Below are 21955 nucleotides of genomic sequence, written 5' to 3'. Positions count from 1 at the left end.
GTCAAATAATCAGCTAGTTCTTCAAATATGAAATGTGTATGTAGTAACATTTACTTTAAGAGTAAGTTCATCTCACTTAGTAAAACCATGGAAACCAATTGCCTTGAATTGAGCAAGTAAATGTTACTTATATACACAAGTTAGAATAAAAACAGGTTCTATTCTACAATAATGACATTCAGATTTGCATCATGTACACAATATGAATCTGAATATTTATTAGTCTCTGAAAAAAAATGTAGCAAAACTTTTGTTCAGCTTAAGATCAAAACACATCATAACACATCTAACAATAAAATAATCCATTCCATGTCAACTCAACCAAGGCCCCCCACATTTAGGTCTCAAAAAATGCTGGAAGAAACAAAAAAGGAGTACAGTTACACTACCGGTCAAAAGTTTAAGAACGCCCTAATTTTTCCAGTTATTTATTGTAATTCAAGTCGTGCAAGTCCAATGAAGAGCTTGAAATGGTACAAAGATAACTGCTGAACAGACAGAGGTTAAAAAAAAGATTAAAGATAACAAAACACAAGTCCAAGCTCTGTCAAAACTACCTCAGGAAAAAAGAACAAGATGGTAAACTTAAAAACATGGAGTGTCCAGCACAGTCTCCAGACTTAAACCCCATTGAGCTGGTTTGGGATGAACTGGACAGAAGAGTAAAAGCCAAGCAACCTACAAGTGCCACACATTTATGGGAACTTCTGCAACAGACTTGAGAAGAACTTTCTGAAGAATATTTGATTTCTATTGTAAAAAGAACAACGAGTGTGTTCAGCTGTTATGTCTGCCCAAAGGTGGACACTTACAGTAAATAGTAAACAGTAACAAAAGTGTGGTGTTATAAAAATTTGGCCAGTGGTGTATAATCTAACAAAGCCTGAATGGACAGAGGGAGGATATAGAGACACCCTGGGAAGGAAAAACAGGGAGGAAGCAAAAGGAGGACCGGAACACTGGGAAATGGAGCTGGACGTTTGGCAATAACATGTCACTGCTGAAGTTACTCGTCTCATTCAAGTTGATCTTAGTCTAACTGACAAGTAATATGCTTTTTTGTCCCTGAAAGTAGCTGTTACTTTACCACAATCATTAAGATCCACAAATTCATTTAAGTAAAGTAAACTAGATGAATGCAAGTTAACCCAAGTGTTAGATTTTACAGTGTAGAGAGTCAGTACTTCTACAACAACAACATAGTGATGTAGAATGCAAAAGGGACCAAAACAATTAAAGATGATTAACAATTAAACTACCTGTTCTAATACACTGGGTATTAGAATGAGAGTGTATTTGTCAGAGCCTGATCTCATCTAATCTGTGAACCTGAGCTTTGAGAGTCCTGGGTAGTGCTTGGATGGGAACCGTTGCTTTCACTAATACTGTCATTGTGTCCTTAGGCAAGACACTTCATCCACATTACCTAATATAAATGTGGTGTGTGTAAATGATTAGTAGCCTCACTTTCTTCAGTCTGTCCCAGGGCAGCTGTGGCTACAATAGCAACTTACTACTATGGAATGAATAATTAACAATTTAAAGGTCTTATATTAAACTGACCCCTGTGAGCTTTAAGCAAGGTTATATCATTGTTACTTCATTAAAAACAGACCTGAAGTTGTGTTTTGTTTCATTCACATTTGAGTAATCCTTTATTATTAGTTTGTCTGCATCTTTAAATCTTAAAATGCTCTGTTCCACCTTATGATGTCATGAACTAGTAGTCTGCAAATAAACAGCTACATTTCTACCTTTAGTTCAGTAGAGATTGGCAATGGCGGGGGCTGAAATTCTTAAAGGTGCATTATGTATATTTTCTGGTGGACGGTCCATCAAATGCTTTTCTCCATGGAGATGTTATTGCTTTGTCAGGAATGTTTCACAGGATGGTATTAAACCTATTGAACCTTTCTATCTTCATGGAGACAAAACTAGAAGTTACAAGTCATATCTGTGGAGAGACAACCCCGCTCACAGTCAGAAAGCTTATTTTTCTCTGTATTTTTGAGCTATAAAAGCACCTGTAATTGAATAAATGTAATATAGAGCAGTTTAATGTCATACCATGGAACATTCTAGTCCAAATGATTCTAGTGGAGGTGTATGGAGTTTCAAAACAGAGTGGAGCACTTCCTGTTTTACCATATAACATCACAAGGTGGAACAAGGTGGTATGTTTTCTATTTGAGAGAAGAATTCATCCTAAATATGCAGGGTTTGTGTGTTAAACGTGTGTGAATGAAACAAAACACAACTCCAGGTCTGTTTCTGATGAGGAAACAACATTATAACAGATAAATAGTGCAATATAGGCCCTTTAAATGTGACTCTGGGAACATATTGTTATTATAATTATTAACCCTACCAGTAATTTACAAGCAAAATATCTCTGAAAATACTGGTGTGGGGATGGCATAACTCATGAAATAAATAAATAAATACAGTAAACCCAAAACTTCACAGTGGCATCATTTTATTACTAAAATACTCTGGTACAGGTGAAATAAATAGCAGAAGGTAACTGGAGCAGAAGAGTGGAGGTGGTGGTGGTTGGGTTTTTACTGGGTGATGCTCTTGGTGAACGCCTCCCACAGCGCTATGACCTGGGCCTTCACGTCTTGGGCATTGGCCTCTATTTTAGCCTTCAGCTCCTCTCCGTATGGGGCCAGGGTCTGCTGCACCTCCTGGACTTTCTGGTTGACCTGCACTTCAAAATTCTGCGCCAGTGGCATCAAACTGGTCTGGAACTCCTCAATGCTCTGCTCCATCTTCTGCTTGATCTCCTCGGCGTAGGGTCCCATCTGAGCCTGCAGGTTGGTCTTCATCTCCTGGCTCTTCTGCATGAGGACGGTTTTCAGGGTCTCGGGGTCCATGGCATCGGCGAGGGGGGCGATGTCTCTCTTCAGTTCGTCCATCTTGGTTTGAAGGTTGGTGATGAACTGCTCGGCCACTGGTTTGAGGTTGGTGTTGACGGCGGAGAGTTCAGACTCCAGGCGAGATTTCAGATTCTCGGTCTGCTCGGTGATCTGGGTGAGCAGGTTCTCGGACAGAGGGCCAGCCTGGGTTTTCAACGCGACGACGTACTGGTTGACAGTGTCTGTGCTTTGGGAGAGTTTAGTGCTGGAAAAAACATACAAGAATAAAAAAATACAAGATTAGAGCTGATTACAAAGGTTGTGTTCAGGTTAAAAATCTCATATTATGCTATTTTCTGAGCTATGTTATCATGTTTTTACTCATCAAAAATATCAACAATCAATAATAGTTCACAAAACTGGCACAAAGTTCAACATTTCTGTGAGCACAAATAAACTAAATCAAATCATGTTTCCACAAATGCTTCCAAAAGTGGTGCAAAAATAAGCATGATTGCTGTCAGCTGACTCTGCCGTAAGTTTATTATGACACCAAATAATGAGAAATTCAGCGGAAAAGTTCAAACAGTGAACTCTTGAGTTAAATAGGCCCCTTCCCCCCATCTGAAAATATCATCAAATTCTTTAAAGGTCCTATATTACACAAAAATGACTCTTGTTTGTTTCATTCACACATGTTTAACACACAAACTTTGCATATTTAGGCTGAGTTATTCTCTAAAAGAAAAAACTCTCCACCTTTTGATGACATGTGGTAATACAGGAAGTGCTCCACTGTGTTTTTAAACTAAAATAAGAGCATTTTGACCTTTGGAGATTTAGACAGACTAATAATAAAGGATTATTCAAACATGTGTGAAGTGTCAGGTTTGTTTTTGAGGGAGGTTATTGTAACATGGCTTAAAGCTCACAAGAGTCTATTTTGTGAAATACAGGACCTGTAAAGATTTTGATGATATTTTCAGATGGGGGGAGGGGCCTATATAACTCAAAACATTTGACTTTAGTTCATGTGAGCTCACAGAGACGATGAACTTTGTGCCAGTTTTTGTTTCACGTGGACAGACCCAATAATTACAGAGATGTTGACCATAAACCAGGTCAACAAATCTGCAATGTGACAGTTCAACAGCAAAATCCACTAAAGAAGTCTGATCTAGTTCTACACTATTTTACATTTTTTATATTCTAATGTTTAGGTGGTCTAAGCAAAATGATAAATTAACCTTATTTAACCATTTTAATCTGTTAAAATAATGATTAAAGTATGTAAGTCTTTAGGAGGAGGGTTCAAAAACTTCTTTTCTCCATGGAAATTTGTTAGTTTGCCTGAAATGTTCCACAGGTTGGCATTAAGCTTAGGACTCTCAATGGAGCAAAGTTGTTAAAAGTAGATTTTTTTGGACAATAAAATGTTGTAACTGAATAAATTAAAGATAGATGAGTTTATACCAGTGTTGGAACATAACTATGCAGCAAAGTACTGTACTTAAGTATACATTTTAGGTATCTGTACTTTACTTAAGTACATAAGAGCAGGTATCTGTACTTTCTACTCCACTACATTTCTGAACAAGACTGAAAAGTATTTTTTAGAGCACATTTTTATTTAAGTATATTTCATTTTTATTTATTTATTTCATACGATACTTTTACTGTTATTAGAGTATTTCTTTGCTCTGGTATTTGTACTTTTACTTAAGTAACAGACTTGAGTACTTCTTTCACCACTGTTTCATACCAAACTGTGGAACATTACAGATATTTTGATTTCAACAAGGCGACTGACCCTCTACCAGAAAAGTTACATAGTGCACCTTTAACTAACTGCATGTTTATGGTCTCTTACTTGACTTCCTGTCCCAGCTCAGAGTCCTGGATCTGTTTCAGCGACTCCTCGGCCATCTGCGTCGCTTTGGCAACGTAGTCCCAGAAGGCTTCCTTTACCATGTCCGCGCCGGTCTTGGGCTGCTCGTGCCACAGGACGTTGGCATTGCAAACTGTACAAGAAACAAGAATTACTTTTTTTTACTATCAAGTATTTAATATGAAAGTAGCTCAATAATTACATTTATTATTTTCTGACTGTGCATGTCTAGTTGTTACTTATTGAGCTCAACAGTGATCACACACCCTCCAGTTCTAAATAAACTAAATTTCACCTTTATTTTTCTCATAAAAAGTTGAAAAGCTTGTTCAGGGTTAATCAACTATGTGTTAATTAATGACCACAAGACTTTTCATTTTATTTAAAACTGTTTCTGAAACTTTATAAACTGCTAAGTAATTAAAATGTGCTTTGGGATATTAGTTATTTTGTTTAGCCTCTGCCATGTCTTTTAACTCCTAATATTAAAATTTTTGAAAAAGTCTATGGGAAAAATTAATAGAAAATTTACTTCCAGACCTGGAGCGAGAGGTCACTGTTGAGTTGCACTGGTCTGAAATGCTTTTCATCTTCAGGACTGTATATTTGTCAACAATTTTTTCCTTGTAGATTGTTAAACGAATCTGAATTCAACTAAATTAGGCTGACACAAGATTTTTGTATCCACTTTGTCTCAATAATCTCAGTTATCTGAGATATTAATTACTCAAAAATATCCAGAACAGTCACTCACCAGAAATAAGAGCGAGAACCACAAGGAACTTCATCTTTGAATCTGGAGAAAGAAAAAAATCCAGTTAAATTTACAACAAAATAGCTCTGGTATTTGCAGTATAATAGATCTTTGCGTTACCGTGCAGTGTGGGCCGGTCCCTCTTCTTCGTCTTGGCACCTCTGTGTTGGCTCAGGGTGAAAACAAACTTTTATAGTAAAAACCAGGTCCAAAGTCCGTCTCACCTGTGCCCTGCTGGACGGTCCCAGACGCAATCCACTCCACGTGTACACTCTGTCCTGTAAAAAACAAGTTAAAGTAATTATTTATATATTTGTACATTGTGACTTTTTTTTCTATCTTTTAAAGGTCCACAATCACACAAAATTGAATCTTGTGAGCTTTAAGCTGTTATGCATGTTAAGCCATGTTATAATGTTATCTCCTCAAAAACATAACAGGAATTGTGTTTTGTTTCATTCACAAATGTTTGAGTAATCCACCATTAGTAATCTGATTGTCTCTAAAACTTAAAATACCCAGTTCCACCTTGTGATGTCATGCAATAATGTGGTAGTTTTCAAGTTAATAGCTACTTTTTAGCTTAAGTTCACTGCCCATTGGAAATTCCAGAGCTGAAATTATCCAAATGAATATAGTGTATGGAGTTTAAAAACGTAGTGGGGCACTTCCTGTAGTACCACATGATATCACAAGGTGGAACAGAGTGTTTGAGCGAATAACTCAGTCTAAATAGGCAGGATTTCTGTGCTAAATATGTGTGAATGAATAAAATACAGCTCCAGGCATGTTTTTTATGAGGAAACAACATAATCAGAGGAGGCCCTACCATTGGGCAAAAGTAGGCAGCTTCTTAGGGCCCCCGAACCTGGAGAGGCTCTCAAAAAATTGCCCTCAGTGCCACTAATGGCCCAGGCCTCAGAGCAATTTGATTTTCTCTCAATATGACATTAAATGAGAGTAGTTTTACTTTTAAACAAGAAAACACCATCAAAATAGAATCTCATTGTCAAATTTATTTTAACTGTCAAAGCATCCCCCCTTTTCACGTTAAAATGGACCAGTCAGCTTGACCCTGATTTGAACATAATCACAGCAGTATCATATATAATGGATCTAAACAAAAATGTAATTGTTCTAGTAGGCTACCTAACTAATAAGACAAGTTTCCAATCCACCCTAATTCAAATAAAGATCTGCATGTCTCAAGGAACACACAGACAAAACAGACAATAAATATTAAAAAAAATAAAATAAATCAAAACAGTGCATTATAATGAGGGCCCAAAACTGAAGTTCGCCTAGGGCCCCCAAGTTGTTAACTCCGCTACTGTTTATAGAATAAACAATATGTACGTATATTCAAAAAAGCACAGGAAAACAGAGATTTTAAAAAGTAAACATGTTTTGTAGTATTTTGTAGTATTTACACCTTATAAACAGAACCTTTCCAAAATAAGCAGTAAAACCACTTCAGGGCAATGACACAGAACTCAGTGTCCCAGAACAAATGTGATAAAACTATAATTACTCTACGACATCTAAATTTGCAATAATTAACTCATCTGAATGACATCATCTCAGTCTGTATGTACGTTATTCAAGGTTGAGTGGTTTCATTATTGAATTTATTTAAAGGAGCATTGTGTGACTTTTCTGGTGGAGGTACGGACCAATTCTCCTTTGAGATGTTATTGCTTTGTCTGGAATGTTTCACAGTATGTTATTAAACCTTTCTATCTTCATGGAAACCAAATCAGACCAAATATGGAGAAAATTAGAGGAAGTAACTCAAAAACATGTGACTGAAATTGTACTTGTAACTTCCTTGACAATTTGAATCACAGCCATGTTTTACCAGTGTCCTATGTGATATTTGTCATGTGTGCGCGTGTGTGTGTCATATTCTTTCACTGATAAAACTGTAATCTTTCACCTCAAGAGAAAAATACAGTTGAGTGACGATAAGGTCCAGGTCAAAGTCCAGATCTGTGACCTAAAACTGACTCCACGTAGTGAATAGAGTAACACACGGGTCCACAGCGGAAACAGCTACAGATCCAAAGTGTAATCTATATATGTACTGTCAGCCTATCACAAAACGGACTGCTCCTTTATTGATACGTTACAGCTCATTGACATTCCCTGGGGTATGAAGCTAAGTGAAAGTACTACTCTGTTTAGGGTGACCAGATTTTCAAAATAAAAAACTGGGACACCCCTAGTTTGTGGTGGTTGGTAATAATAAAACTGTGAATCGAGTGCATAATTAAGAAAAATTGTTCTGTGCTCAGTCTATTCATGATGAACATGCGAGTGAATATAGTCACATTTTCTTTGTGTTTTGGTCGTTTTTAAGCAGCAAGTGACAATTTCTGCTTCTCTTTACTGTTGACAGGGATCAAATTGGTCAAAAATAGGGACACCTTGGACATTTCTTGTATAAAACTGGGATAAATCAATGGTTTTGTATAAATTTGCTGGGACAGGGGACACAGGGTTTAAAACTGGGACTGTCCCGGGTAAATAGGGACATCTGGACACCCCAATTCTGTCTGAAGCTCTGTCACTCAAGTTAGACTTTAATCTGAGTTTTAATTGAGCACAATCTGACCAGACAGAGGTGATTTACTTGATGATTTTACAAGATAAGATGATTTGTGTTCTAAAGTCTCTCACGCTTAAAATAACAGTTTTTCAGGTATTCACACTCAATGAACACTTTGGATCTTTTTAATCGACTGGTCTACAATGTGGTCTTATTTATCAATAGCCATTTTTATTTATTTATATGCAAATTTACTCTTGTGAGCTCTAAGTCATGTTATTATGTTACCTCATCAAAAACATTTACACATGTTTGAATAATCCTTTTTTATTATTAATCTGTCTACGTCTTCAAAGCTCAAAATGCTCTGTTCCACCTTGTGATGTTATGAAGCGGTAGTTTTTAAGGTAACAGCTCCTTTTACCTTTAGTTCAGTAGAGACTGGCAACTCCAGGGCTGAAATTATCCAAATGTAAGGTGACCAGACGTCCCTATTTACTTGGGACAGTCCCTGTTTTGAGCTCTGTGTCCCCTGTCCCAACAGATTTACCCAAAACAAGTGATTTGTCCCAGTTTTATATAAGAAATGTCCCAGGTGTCCCATTTTTGACCAGTCTGATCTTTGCCAACAATAAAGAGAGGCATAAATTGTAATTTGTTTAGGTAAAATACAAACAATCTGCTTGAAAACTATGAAAACACAAAGAAAATGTGACTATATTGACTCACATGTTAGTCCTGAATGGTCTCTGCATAACAATTTTCCTTAATTACGCACTCACTTGACAATTTTATTATTACCAACCACCAAAAATTCTATTTAAAAAAACACAAATGGAAATGTCATCACGGAATGTTCCACAGTGTGACATTAAACAGTTTATTCAATTACTGTGTTTGAAAACAGACATTCTGAACTCCACATCTGAAATCCATGACGATAGAAAGGTTTAATGCCATATGGTGAAACATTCCAGACAAAGCAGTAACATCTCCATGGAGAAAAGCATTTGGCAGACCCTCCACCAAGTGACACAATGCACCTTTAATGGGATTGGGTCTAAGAGTGTTATTGTTTATAAATACCTCGTTTTGTTTATTTGTTTACAGTGGGGAGTCAGGGGCGGACGGTTTCCCAGAGCCCCGTCCCGGATCGTCAGGTGGAGATGCTGAAAGATGCATTCTGGGATTACGTTTCCAAGGCAACCACAGCAGCCGATGAGTCCCTGAAACAGATCCAACAGTCCGAGCTCGGCAAAGAAGTCAAGTAAGAACTAAAGCGCTAAATAAATGTACTACTGTACATTAAACAATAATACTTTCTTTATATCTTGAGAGGAGAACGGGAAAGATTAGTCATTGTAATTTACTATTCATTAGGGATGCAATGATATCCAAATCTCATGGTACCATATTTATTGCAATATTTTGTAGAGGCTAACAAAACTGTGCTGTGCAAAATATGCTACTTTTTCCTCTTACAATGTCTTGACAAAATTTTCTTCATGTAGTTTTCACCAAAACAGAGCAAAGGATCATGGTCAATGTAGTTCCCTCAGTTTTTTTAAGCTATTTCTATATATTGTGATGATCCAAGATATTACTGAGAGACTTTTGATGATACATTATCACAATATTTTGGTTATTGTTACACCCCTCCTATTCATTGATACATTTAAATTATTGTTTTTATTCAATGATTTATTTATTTATTTTACAAATTAATTTTATAAGCGTCAGTGCTATTTAACAAAACAAAACAAATCAAAGAAGAAATAAAATTTGTCAACTGGACAAACATTCATTTGTTTATTTGTTTATTTATTTATTATTTGTCCAGTTGACAAATTTAATTTCTCCTTTGCCACGGATTCTCCTGGATGACTGAGGGATTCTACACAAAACAAATCAAAATTATTCCTCCAAAGTCTGAATTCTTGTCTCGATGGAGATAGATAAGTTTAAAGGTGCATTGTGTAACTTTTCTGTTGGAGGGTCCATCAGTTGCTTTTATCCATGGAGATATTATTGCTTTATCTGGAATGTTTCACAGTGTGGTATTAAACCTTTCTATCTTCATGGAGACCAAACCAGACCAAGTTGCAGGTCAGATCTGTGGAGAGGCGACCCCGCTCACAGTCAGAATGATTGTTTTTCTAGGTATTTTTGAGCTATAAAACAACCTGCAGCGGTTTAATGTCATACTGTGGAACATTCCAGACAAAACAATAACGTCTTCACGGAAAAAGTAGATAAAGTATTTTTGTTATTTTTTATCAACACAGTGGAAAAAGTTTAAAAAGTTGTACCAAGTATTAAACCTTTTCTGTAGTACTTTCTTATTTGTAACATTTCCTGGTTTGTTCGTGCAGTACGTTCATCTCGCAGAGCTCTGAGGCTGTGACCAGGTTCAGTGATGCTCTCCGGACACAGGTGGCGCCGCTCACACAGGACCTGCTGCAGAAGTTCAACAAAGAAGCTCGACAGATGCGCAAACGCCTGGAGAAGGACCTGACCACCTTCACCAAGAAAATCGAACCCTACACACAGGAACTGGTGACAGAACTGCAGAAACAGGTGAGGAGCTGCTGAGTCAGGACTAAACCAGGACTAAAGCAAGACTAAACAAGGGCTAAACCAGGACTAGACCAAGACTAAACCAGAACTAAATCAAAACTAAATCAGGAATAAATCAGGACTAAACTAGGACTAAACCAGGAGGAAACTAGGACTAAATCTGGACTAAACTGAGACTAAACCAGGACTAAACCGAGACTAAACAAGGACTAAATCAGGACTAAACCAGGACCGAATCAGGACTAAAACAGGGCTAAACCAGAACTAAATCAAAACTATATCAGGAATAAACCAGGACTAGATCAAGACTAAACCAGAACTAAATCTAGACTAAACCAAGACTAAACCAGGACTAAGTCAAGACTAAACCAGGACCAAATCAGGACTAAAACAGGGCTAAACCAGAACTAAATCAAAACTATATCAGGAATAAACCAGGACTAGATCAAGACTAAACCAGGACTAAATCTGGACTAAACCAAGACTAAACCAGGACTAAGTCAACACTAAACCAGGACCAAATCAGGACTAAAACAGGGCTAAACCAGGACTAAACCAGGACTAGATCAAGACTAAGCCAGGACTAAATCAGGACTAAACCGAGACTAAATCAGGACTATATCAAGACTAAATCAGAACAAAACCAGGACTTAATCAGGACTGAACAAAGACTAAACCAAGACTATATCAGGACTAAACCAGGACTTCTCAAGAGCCAAAACCGCACTAAACCTGGACTAAACCTGGACCAAACCAGGACTAAACCAGGATGAAACAAGGACTAAATCAGGACAAAACAAAGACAAAGCCAGGCCTAAACCAGAACTAAACCAGGACTAAGCTAGGACTAAACTAAGTCTACACCAGGATTTATCAAGAGCCAAAACTAGAATAAACCAGGACTAAATCAGGACAAAATCAGGATAAAACCAGGACAAAACTTGGACTAATCAAAAGCCAAAACAACATTTTGGCACTGGGATTGAACGTGAGGTTAACAAACCAGCACTAACTAAACCAGGATTAACTAGGGCTAAACAAGAACCAAACCTGAACTAAAACCCCTAAAAGAACTAAACTCGGATTAAACCATTGCTAAACCAGGACTATATCAGGACTAACCCAGGACTAAACAAGAGCTAAACTTGGACATAACCTGGACTACTCGAGCAATAAATCTGGCCCTTTAGGATTAAATCAGGCCTAAAACAAGCCCAGATGTGAAAACCTTTGGTCCAGTTTTAGATTCTTCATTTTGTTAACATGTTAAAAACGCCTACATCTGACTCATTTCCTAATCCAACATATATTTCTCCAAAAACAGATTGAGGATCTTCAGAGAGAGGCCGCTACTTTCGCCGAGACCATGGACCCCGAGACCCTGAAGTCCACCCTGATCCAGAAGACCGAGTCCATGAGCCGGGACCTGCAGTCTCAGATGGGACCCTACACGGACGACATGAGGCAGCAGATGGAGAAGAGCCTGGGTGACTTCCAGACCAGCCTCATGGCCATGTCCCAAAGCTTCGAAGCGCAGATGAATGAGAAGATGGATAGTCTTGCCCCCTACGGAGAGGAAATCAGGAGCAAATTGGAGCTGGAGGCAGAAAACATGAGGGAGCAACTGGAAGCACTGTGGAAATCCTTCACTAAAATGATGTAATCTTATTCCGGACTTTTATTTTGAAAGGTTAATGTTATAGATACCTCAGTTCAGTTAAATGGCAAAGTAAAATACCTCATATGAAAGGTCACTTTATCATGTATTTTGTATTTTTCTGAATAAATAAATGTTTAAAATTTCAAGAATCTTTTGGTTTATTAAATATATACTGACAATATTAAACTTTTTTTTTTTTTTTTTTTACATATATAGATATTTAAAAAAATATTTAAAGGACCAATATTATATAATTTTCTGATCTATGTTATAATGTGACCACCTATGGTCATGAGCTCTGAGTAGTGACCGAAAGGACAAGATTGCGGATACAAGCGCTAGAAATGAGTTTCCTCTGCAGGGTGACTGGGCGCTCCCTTAGAGATAGGGTGAGGAGCTCAGTCACAAGGGATGAGCTCGGAGTAGAGCCTCTGCTCCTCCACGTCGAGAGGAGCCAGTTGAAGTGGCTCGGGCATCTGTTTCGGATGCCTCCTGGGCGCCTCCCTCGGGAGGTGTTCCGGACATGTCCCACCGGGAGGAGGCCCCAGGGAAGACCCAGGACACGCTGGAGGGACAATGTCTCTCGGCTGGCCTGGGAACGACTTGAGGTCCCACTGGAGGAGCTGGAGGACGTGTCTGGGGTGAAGGAAGTCTGGGAGTCCCTGCTTAGGCTGCTGCCCCCGCGACCCGGCCCCGGATAAGCGGACGAAAATGGATGGATGGATGTTATAATGTTGTTTTCTGATCACAAACAGACCTGGAGTTGTGTTTTGTTTCACTCCCACATGTTTAAGACACAAAAATAAAGTTATTTTCTCAAAAGGAAAACACTGTGTTCCACCTTGTGAAGTCATGTGGTGATACGGGAAGAGCTCCTCTGTGGTTTTAAACTCCACACACCTTCACTATAATCATTTGGATAATTTCAGCCCTGGAATTTCACTAAATGACATCACAAGGTGGGACAAGCATTTTGAGCTTTGGAGATCTAGACACACTAATAATAAACGATTGCTCAATCGTGTGAATCAAACAAAAGACAACTCTGGGTAATCTTAACAGAAAGTTATCTGCACTGAAAAATGTAAAAGTGGGCAAGGTACAAACCAAAGGCACTTCGACTGAATATATTTAAAGTCCTTCATTGCATGAAGGGATGCCAACGTGTTTCGACCAGTAAGATGGTCTTCGTCAGGGTATGATGATGATTATGCCCACTTTTACAATTTTCAGTTAGAGTAACTTTCTGCTAGGATTATTAGCTTAACCCTTGTAGAGCTCCTGTACTGCTATTTTTAAATTTTTATGACCCAGTGAAGAATTCTACATTTTTTCTTCATCTGACAACTCTGGGTATGTTCGCATGGCTTAAACCTCACAAAAGTTTCGAGTTATATAAGACCTGTAACGAACATATATAATTAAAATATAACAGATAAATGCAAAGGTTCTCATCTCCATCTGTTTAATTTTAATAGTCAGGGATAACTATTTTGTCTTTTTCTGCTCTCTGATCAAACCTTTGTTATGCTGAAATCTAAGCTCCAAAATGTATCTCGTGTTTGATTTTACAAGATCCATATTTCTGCTGATAAAGAATGAATTTACTGCCTACACCTTCTTATCTAAAAAGAAACAGCCCTGCTCTTTAACCTGACACAGACACTGATCCAGAAGAACAATATTGAGTTGTTTTGTAGTTTTGTTGTTAAGTTTAGTTTGGTTAAAGCTGCACTGTGTAACATTTTCTGGTAGTGGTCACTGATCTGCCACCTCTTCGTCTTCATGTTATTGATTTGTCTGGACAGTACTAACTTATATTAACATTGGGTTAAAGGTGCACTGCGCAACTTTTCTGATGGAGGCTCTGTTACCTGCTTGTCTCCATGGAGATGTTATTGCTTTTCCTGGAATGTTCCACAGTATGACATTAAACATATCCATCTAGCATTTATTCATTCCAGGTGTTTCTATTGCTCAAAAATACACCAATTCTTTCTGTGAATTGGGACGACTCTCCACAGATCTGCATTGTCTCCCTTGTGATAAACAGGTTTAATATATACTGTGGAACATTCTAGACAAAAGCATTAACATTTCCATGGAGACAAGCAGGTGACAGTCCCTCCACCAGAAATTTCACACAGTGCACCTTCAATGCAAGTTATGCAATTGTTAAAAAAAAATATATATATTAAAAATAAAATCATGCACACTGTGGGTGGGGTCGCTTCTCCACAGATCTGAGCTGTAACTTGCCCTGGTTGCATCCCCTGATTGTCTCCATGGAGGTATAGAAGTGGGATGCGAGGCTGGGATGCCAGGAAGAGCAAAAAGTAACAGACTGTATGTACCTTTAAGTAGTATCTAGTTCAACTGAATTAGGTCAACGATTAGATAAAATTAGAAAGATCTTTGACTTTATCTCAATCAATAAAACACTAAATACACCAGACATATAATTTATTTATTAATTTACTTTATAACTGATCTTTCATTGCAGTTATATAAAAATGATGAAGTAAACATTTCAAATAAGTTGTTCATCTTTTTGTGATTTTTGGGATTACACTGTTTTCTGATCTGTGTAAACTTATAATGTCACAAACGTGGAGCTGTGTGTTGTTTCATTCACACATTTAACACACAAACCCTGTAGATTTAGGAGGGCCTTGCGCGTAAAAACAACAAAATATTTTCTCGGAAGTGCCTTTTGTTTAGACAGTGATGACCTTTTTGGGGCTTAAAAATGCAAAAATCTGAAGCCACTTTCCAGAGTGGAAAAGTTAAACATGCTCCACCTTAGCGTTTCCGTCTACATTGCCCAAGACGCAAAACTCTGGTCAGATCTGCTCACGTCGCGTACGCGTTTACGTCACATACATCACCATCGAGCATCAGCACCAAGCCACATGGCATGTATACCCAATCGAATTCCACACACTTTTGCATCACCATATGCACACAGATTTCCTCCTGAAAACACTCGTCTAAATGCGGAATAAAAAGTGAAGACAAGACACCAATTTTGCATCCTCTGTTCAGACCGTCATCATATAAACGTAGCCTTAGACTGAGATCTTTTCACAAACAGAAAACAAAAACTCCACCTTGTGATGTCATGTGGTAATACAGGAAGTGCTCTACTGTGTTTTTAAACTCCATACACCTTCACTAGAATCATTTGGATAACTACAACCCTGGAATTGCCAATTTCGACTAAACTAAAGGTAAATTGAAGCTGTTAACTTGACAAATTACTACTACAACACATCACAAGGTGGAACAGAGCATTTTGACATTTTGGAGATGTAAACAGACTAATAATAAGTCAGTTTTACAGTACTTGTCTGTACTGAGTACTTGTCCAAGAAAGTATCTAGTTTTAATACTGGTTCTAGTATCAATTCTGGGTAATATAAATTTTCTTTGACAACCTTACCTTTCTTAGTTAACAAGGAGCAGGGTTTATAAGATTTGTCTTCTTCCTGTTCCTTTTGCTCATGCAGCAAAGCCAAGGCAAATAATGGTTGGAATATGTATTTATGTTAATTGTCAGATTTTTTGTTGTTGTTCTCTTTAAATTTATGCCAATTAAATAATAGCATGAGCAATAAAATAAATAAATAAACATAAAATTCAGTCACTTTCATAATACATTTTAGCTTGAGCCCATGAAATATAACACAATAATCTAAACCAGGTTCGATCCAGGACATGTGCAAACACAGCCCATGGAATCAGTTAAATCAACAGATGTTTTTGGTCAATATTTTTAATCTTAAATAAGTGACGTGGAGGTTTAGAGACAGAGAGCCATAAAAGGTGACAACACTGCAAGAGCCAGAGGACCTCGGACACAGGTCAGGCTGATTTATTGGATCAGATCTGACTCCGATATAAATACAGAGAGAGCACTGGACTGTGTGTCTCTGTCACTCAACCACTCTCAGATCTCTCACAGGTAAGACACGGGGAAGCTTTGATATGGGAAACTTAAGTGGGTTTCATATTTCATTATTATTATATTTTAAAAGCCTTAGAATAGATAATTTTATTGTTTTGACCAATATTGTGCTATTTTCTGATGTGTTATAATGTTGTTTCCTCATCACAAACAAACCTGCGGCTTTGTTTTGTTTCATTCACACACGTTTAACACACAAACCCTGCAGATTTAGACTGACTTCTTCTCTCAAAAGGATTACTCAAACACGTGTGAATGAAATAAAACACAAAAAACTCCAGGTATGCTTTTGATGAAGTAACAAAATTTTAACATGACTTCACAAGAGTCAGTTTTTTGTAATACAGGACCTTGCAATTCCAAGAGATATAATTCTGTTTGCAATTTACAAAGTTAGCAGTGGAAATCTGATTCTGATTGTATTTCTGCTGAATTATTATACAAAAATGTTCTATATGTAATGCAGAACACACATTGTAATTAATTATGGAATAATTTTACCAATTAAATTGTTAGACATTTTGGTATTTTGCAGATTTTAACTTTAATTTTAAGTGAGAGGCATTTGTTTAACTGCACAGATCAGCTCATCTAAAATCAGTCAGTGGGTACAGCGATGACCTTGAATTTCTGGTCAGATTGTGTTAAAACAAAATTCTAATTTAGTCAGTCTAATTGAGTAACAGTGCTTCAGAGAGAGCAATGCCTCTAGTTAACCCAAGGATTGATGTCAGTTCTACTTTGAAGCAACATAAGAATGTATTTTTTGGCCTAAATCCTGCTGGTAAAAATGTTAAACTGTATTTTGACTTTGATTTCAGGCGCCATCATGAAGCTGTTTGCAGTGATCCTCACCTTAGCCCTCACATCGGGTCAGTCCCTCTACAGTACTGGAATGACACATTACTTATAATAAATATTTTTTCAGAGCTCACTTAATCAATCAAATTAAATGCATTAGTAATTTATTAATGGTGCAATAACTTTTCTGAGGATATGCCACCTGCCTGTCTCCATCGACAATATGGCTTAACTTGAATGTTCCACAGTATGGCATTTAAACATATCTCTCTGGCATTTATTCAATCACTGTGTTTTTATTGTTAAAAATGTGAGTGAACTTTGCTACCTACTATGTCTCCATGGAGATAAGTTCAGTGTTATACTGTGGAACATTCTGGGCAAAGCAATAGCATCAACAAGCAGGTGGCGGACCCTTTACAAAAAATGTTACACAGTGTCTTTAGGCTCATTGTAACATTACATCACACTCACGGACGGTCTTTTCCTTCAGGCTCCTGGGCCCGGAGCGTCCCACAGCTGGAATCATGGGAGGAGGCCGTGGACCAGTTTAAGGACTATTTCACCGAACTGAACTCAAAGGCTGATGAGATGGTCCAGGACTTCAGGAAGACCCAGATCAGCCGAGAACTGGAGTGAGTGCAAAATCACACCACACAGATCTACAGTATATAGGATAAACAAAGACATTCAAATTATATGGCACAAATAGTAAGAAGTTTTCCAAATACATTCCTTGTGTTAACATGACATCGCAAATACACAATCAGGATTCATTTGTGGTTTTCATTTGTGATTTAGATTGTTTGGGCTCTCCTCTTATGAGCTAAGGTAGACTCCAAAAGCTTAAATTTTACAAAACAGTGGTCTTCAAGTTTTCAAAAGTTTAAAAACATAGACTGTATTTATAACTGGACATAGGAGGTGTTCACTTCCGGCTCCATCGACTCCAATTGGCTTTACATTGAAAAATTGTCAGCCTTTTTTGGTGAGCCTTGTCATTTTGGTCTTAAAATGTGTGTATAAACCCACTCTACATGGTGTTTATTTCACTACTTTGTCTGGAAATAAATTCCTATTCCTATAATGGAACTCAGCTTCATATTCGTTCCTATAACTGCTAGCTTCATGAGCTTCATTTGACTGGAGCCGAGCGCTACTCTCTTAGTCCAGTTTTTCCATTAATTATTAGGAGAGAGAGGGGCTCAAAGGGGTGTATATGTTTTTGAGGTTGTCCCGAGCCTAAATATGCATAAATATGGACAAGCCACACAACCAGTCAAAGGTTTTAGAACACCACACTTACAACATAACAGCTGAACACACTTGTGGCTTGTTCTTTTTACAACAGAAATCAAATATTCTTCAGAAAATTCTTCCCGAGTCTGTTGCAGAAGTTCCCATAAATGTGTGGCACTTGTAGGTTGCTTGACTTTCACTCTTCTTTCCCCCAAACTAGCTCGATGGGGTTTAAGTCTGGAGACTGTGTTGGACACCAGAAGCTTCACCATCTTGTTCTTTTTACTTGAGGTAGTTTTGGCAGAGCTTGGACTTGTGTTTTGTTATCTTTTTTTTAAACCTCTGGCTGTTCAGTATTTACCTTTGTACCATTTCAAGCTCTTCATTAGACTTGTATGATTTGATTTGCAATAAATAACTGGAAAAATTTGGGTGTTCTAAAACTTTTGACCAGTAGTGTATATAAAGAGGGGGACTTACATTATAACCACCCATTTGTGAGTTAATAAGATCAAGGCAATGAAGGGCATTCCAGTTTGTAAATTACAGTCTTTAAGGCGCAAATATCTAAGATCACTAAGGTAATGTTAGGTAACAATAATAATATAGGTTGGTTTGGCCGTTTGTCACGGTTACATAAGAGCAGTCACCTGGAATAGGGTTATCAGCTGATTTCAACACAGTGAGGAATTTAGAGGGCTTATGATAAGGACACACAGACACAGCCTTTCCACATCCGCACTGATTAAACTGCAACAAAAATATATAGAAATACAATTAAAGGGTCAATATTACACTCTTTTCTGATCTATGTTAAAGTGTTGTTTACTCATCACAAACATACCTGGAGTTGTGTTTGTTTCATTTCATTTACTCTTTTAACACACAAGCCCTGCAGATTTACGCTGAGTTCTGCTCTTAAACAGTTCCACCTTGTGATGTCATGTGGCAATACAGGAAGTGCTCCGCTTTGGCTTTAAATGCCGTACACCTTCACTAGAATGATTTGGATTATTTCAGCACTAGAATTGCCAATTTTCACTGCACTAAAGGTAAAAATGGAGCTGTTAACTTGAAAACTACCACTGCATGATATAATAGGATTATTCAAACATATGTGAACAACACACAACTCCAGGTTTCTCATGTGGTAAAAATATTCTAACGTGGCTTAAAGTTTACGAGAGGACCTTTCATTTACACTGTTGAGTTAAAATGACTTGGGCATGAACAAAAAAAAGGGAAAATAAAGTTTCAATAGAATTCTGTATAATAGTAATAGAAATATCCATGGGTTTCAGAATGATGAAAAGTTAGGACCATTGACACAGGAATTAACAGGTGAAAACAAAATATTATATCTTTTGAAGAGTCAACCATCCTCAAAACGGCGCCGTTTACAGGAAGCTGAAACACAACACACACATAGTCAAAGTATTCAGCTATAGTCAATCGTGTATTAAACTGCATTATGTTGTTGTGCCCCCAATCAGCACCCTGATCCAGGACAGTATGTCAGAACTGGCCACCTACAAACAGGACATGGAGACCAAACTGGCCCCATTCGCTGAGGAAGCAGCCAAAAACCTGGGCAAGGACCTGGACCACATGATGTCTAGACTCCAGGACCACATGAAGGACGCCCGCGAGCAGGTGGAGAAATACACAGAGGAGCTCCAGACAATGATGGAGCAGAACGCAGAGGACGTAAGATCCAGACTGGCCTCCTACACGAGGAAGATGAAGAAACGACTCAACAAAGACACACAGGAGATCAAGAGGTGAGAAACTCTACACACTAGACAACTATTCTAATGGAAAATATGCAGTTCATAACACAAAGATGCAATGTGTAACTTTTCTGCTTTACCGACCTAAAATAAAACAATGGGACATACAGTATATTGGCAAGATGTCATGAAATCTACAGAGGGCAGCAGCTGAGTTAAATCCTGGGTTCGATTGTGGAGCAGCGCTGTGGCGCTCTGTGTGGAGTTTGGATGTTCTCACAGGGCCTGCAAAACATGACGCTCACCTCTGGGGCCAGGACTCCTCTGAAAAAGAGATTCCAAATTTCAGTGGGACGTTTTTGGTCAAACCTCAGGAATCTCAAAAAAGAGGAGACAGTGAGTGAGAGAGAGAGAGAGTGAGAGAGAAAGAGAGAGAGAGAAAGAGGGAGAGAAGGAGGAGAGAGAGAGGAGGAGGAGAGAGAATGAAAGAGGAAAAAGGGGCAGGAGGCAAAAGAAGCAGACAGAAGGACATGGGAAACGCAATACAGTAAGACGTGTGAATTTGCTTCTTCTACTTTACATTATCCATCCATTTTCTCACTTCTGGAGCCGGGCCACGGAGGCAGAAGTCTGAGCAGGGGTGCCCAGACTTTCAACCTCATGCACACTTCTTCCAGCTCTTCTAGAGGAGTCCTGATCCCCATTCCCAGGCCGGCCAAGAGACATAGTCCCTCCAGCATGTCCTGACTCTCGATGTGGAGAAGCAGTGGCTCTACTCTGAGCTCCTCATCCTATCGCTAACTGAGGAATTAGAGACAATAGAAGTGTTATAGTTAAAAGTAACAAGAGGAGCTCAGGCTGTGGGCTATGCAGTCTGGTGGTGTGGGCTGAGCTGCTGTGGCGCTCCGGATTAATTCATTTGGATTCTATTTTTGCCCAATGCCGAAACAAAAACTTTTTCTCTTAATAAATAAGCAGTTATTGTGCAAACACGTGGTCTCTGTGCAGCCTTCAAAAGTGCTGACCACAACATCACAACAGAGCTTCAGTCCTCGTGTGAATGTCACACCACAATAAGACCAGTCCCACACTGGAGCTACATCAGGCTTGTCTATGTTTTGTGTACAGGTTTTTAGGGATATTCTTTAACAATATAAAATGCAATTAGCTAATTTTTCACACCAAATCTCCAAAACGTTGCACAGTTTATCTTTAACAATAGCTGTATAACCTCCTTGACTCTTTCCTCTCTCTTTTTCAGACATGTTGAGAACTATCTCTCAGAGCTGCAGCTAAAAGCCTCTGACAACATGAACGAGATGAGAGAACGCATTGACCCGTACTTCGCGCAAGTCCGAGACAACGCCCAGAATAAAATCTCCACCATCAACGAGCTCTTCCAGACCCAGGTCCACACTGTGGGCGAGGCCATCCAGTCCAGAGTGGAGGAAATGAAAGAAAACTTGGGAAAAACCGGCACTGATCTGCGCTCGGTGCTGGAGGAGAAGATGGAGGAACTGCGCCAGTGGTTTGGCCTGTAATTAATCTGGACCTCCAGATACATCACATACATCAAAAACAGCTGCTCAAAGACAGGCTTTTGTAAATGTGCAATAAACATCTTTACCACTGAGTAACAAGTGTGCCTTTTGTATTTAGAAGCATATTAATTTGGTGTATCATTTAATTTGTGTGTGTGTATTTGAGATAAACTTGCCAACTTGGTTACTGCTGGTGATTTAATTGGAGATTTGAGATATATTTCTGAAGAAAACTTAGACAGTAATATTGAAATCAGACCGTAAAGCAAGATTATTGCCTAATAAATATTGTAAATGTGTAATGTGGTTAAAAATCATGAGCTGCAATAAATAAATGAATGAAACACAAGTAGTCAATTTGTTTCTGTAATGATAATGCTCAAATCTCCTTT

The 21955-nt window shown here is 38.3% G+C and overlaps 2 protein-coding genes across 2 annotated transcripts; one reads left to right on the top strand and one right to left on the bottom strand.

Annotated features, from left to right (window-relative positions):
* Nucleotides 1-2459: 2459 nt before the first annotated feature.
* apoa4a (apolipoprotein A-IV a) lies at nucleotides 2460-5703 on the bottom strand. Its single transcript, XM_020934353.2, has 4 exons — nucleotides 5621-5703; nucleotides 5501-5542; nucleotides 4729-4879; nucleotides 2460-3123 (listed from the first exon to the last, which is right to left on the bottom strand). Exons 2-4 carry the CDS (start codon nucleotides 5532-5534, stop codon nucleotides 2562-2564), a joined length of 747 nt encoding a protein of 248 aa, XP_020790012.2. The 5' UTR covers nucleotides 5535-5542; nucleotides 5621-5703; the 3' UTR covers nucleotides 2460-2561.
* A 1949-nt stretch (nucleotides 5704-7652) lies between these two features.
* Nucleotides 7653-21629, top strand: LOC110168890 (apolipoprotein A-IV-like). Its single transcript, XM_020934379.2, has 10 exons — nucleotides 7653-7668; nucleotides 9159-9315; nucleotides 10421-10625; nucleotides 11950-12284; nucleotides 15795-15804; nucleotides 16195-16249; nucleotides 17074-17124; nucleotides 17547-17688; nucleotides 19786-20073; nucleotides 21284-21629. The coding sequence occupies exons 1-10, from the start codon at nucleotides 7653-7655 to the stop codon at nucleotides 21561-21563; spliced, it is 1539 nt and encodes a 512-aa protein (XP_020790038.2). The 3' UTR covers nucleotides 21564-21629.
* The last annotated feature ends 326 nt before the right edge of the window (nucleotides 21630-21955 follow it).

Source organism: Boleophthalmus pectinirostris, unplaced genomic scaffold (genome assembly GCF_026225935.1).
Source record: "Boleophthalmus pectinirostris isolate CB_2022bp ecotype Guang Dong unplaced genomic scaffold, ASM2622593v1 HiC_scaffold_21, whole genome shotgun sequence".
NCBI lineage: Eukaryota > Metazoa > Chordata > Actinopteri > Gobiiformes > Gobiidae > Boleophthalmus > Boleophthalmus pectinirostris.
This window is presented reverse-complemented; position numbering and strand designations above follow the sequence as displayed.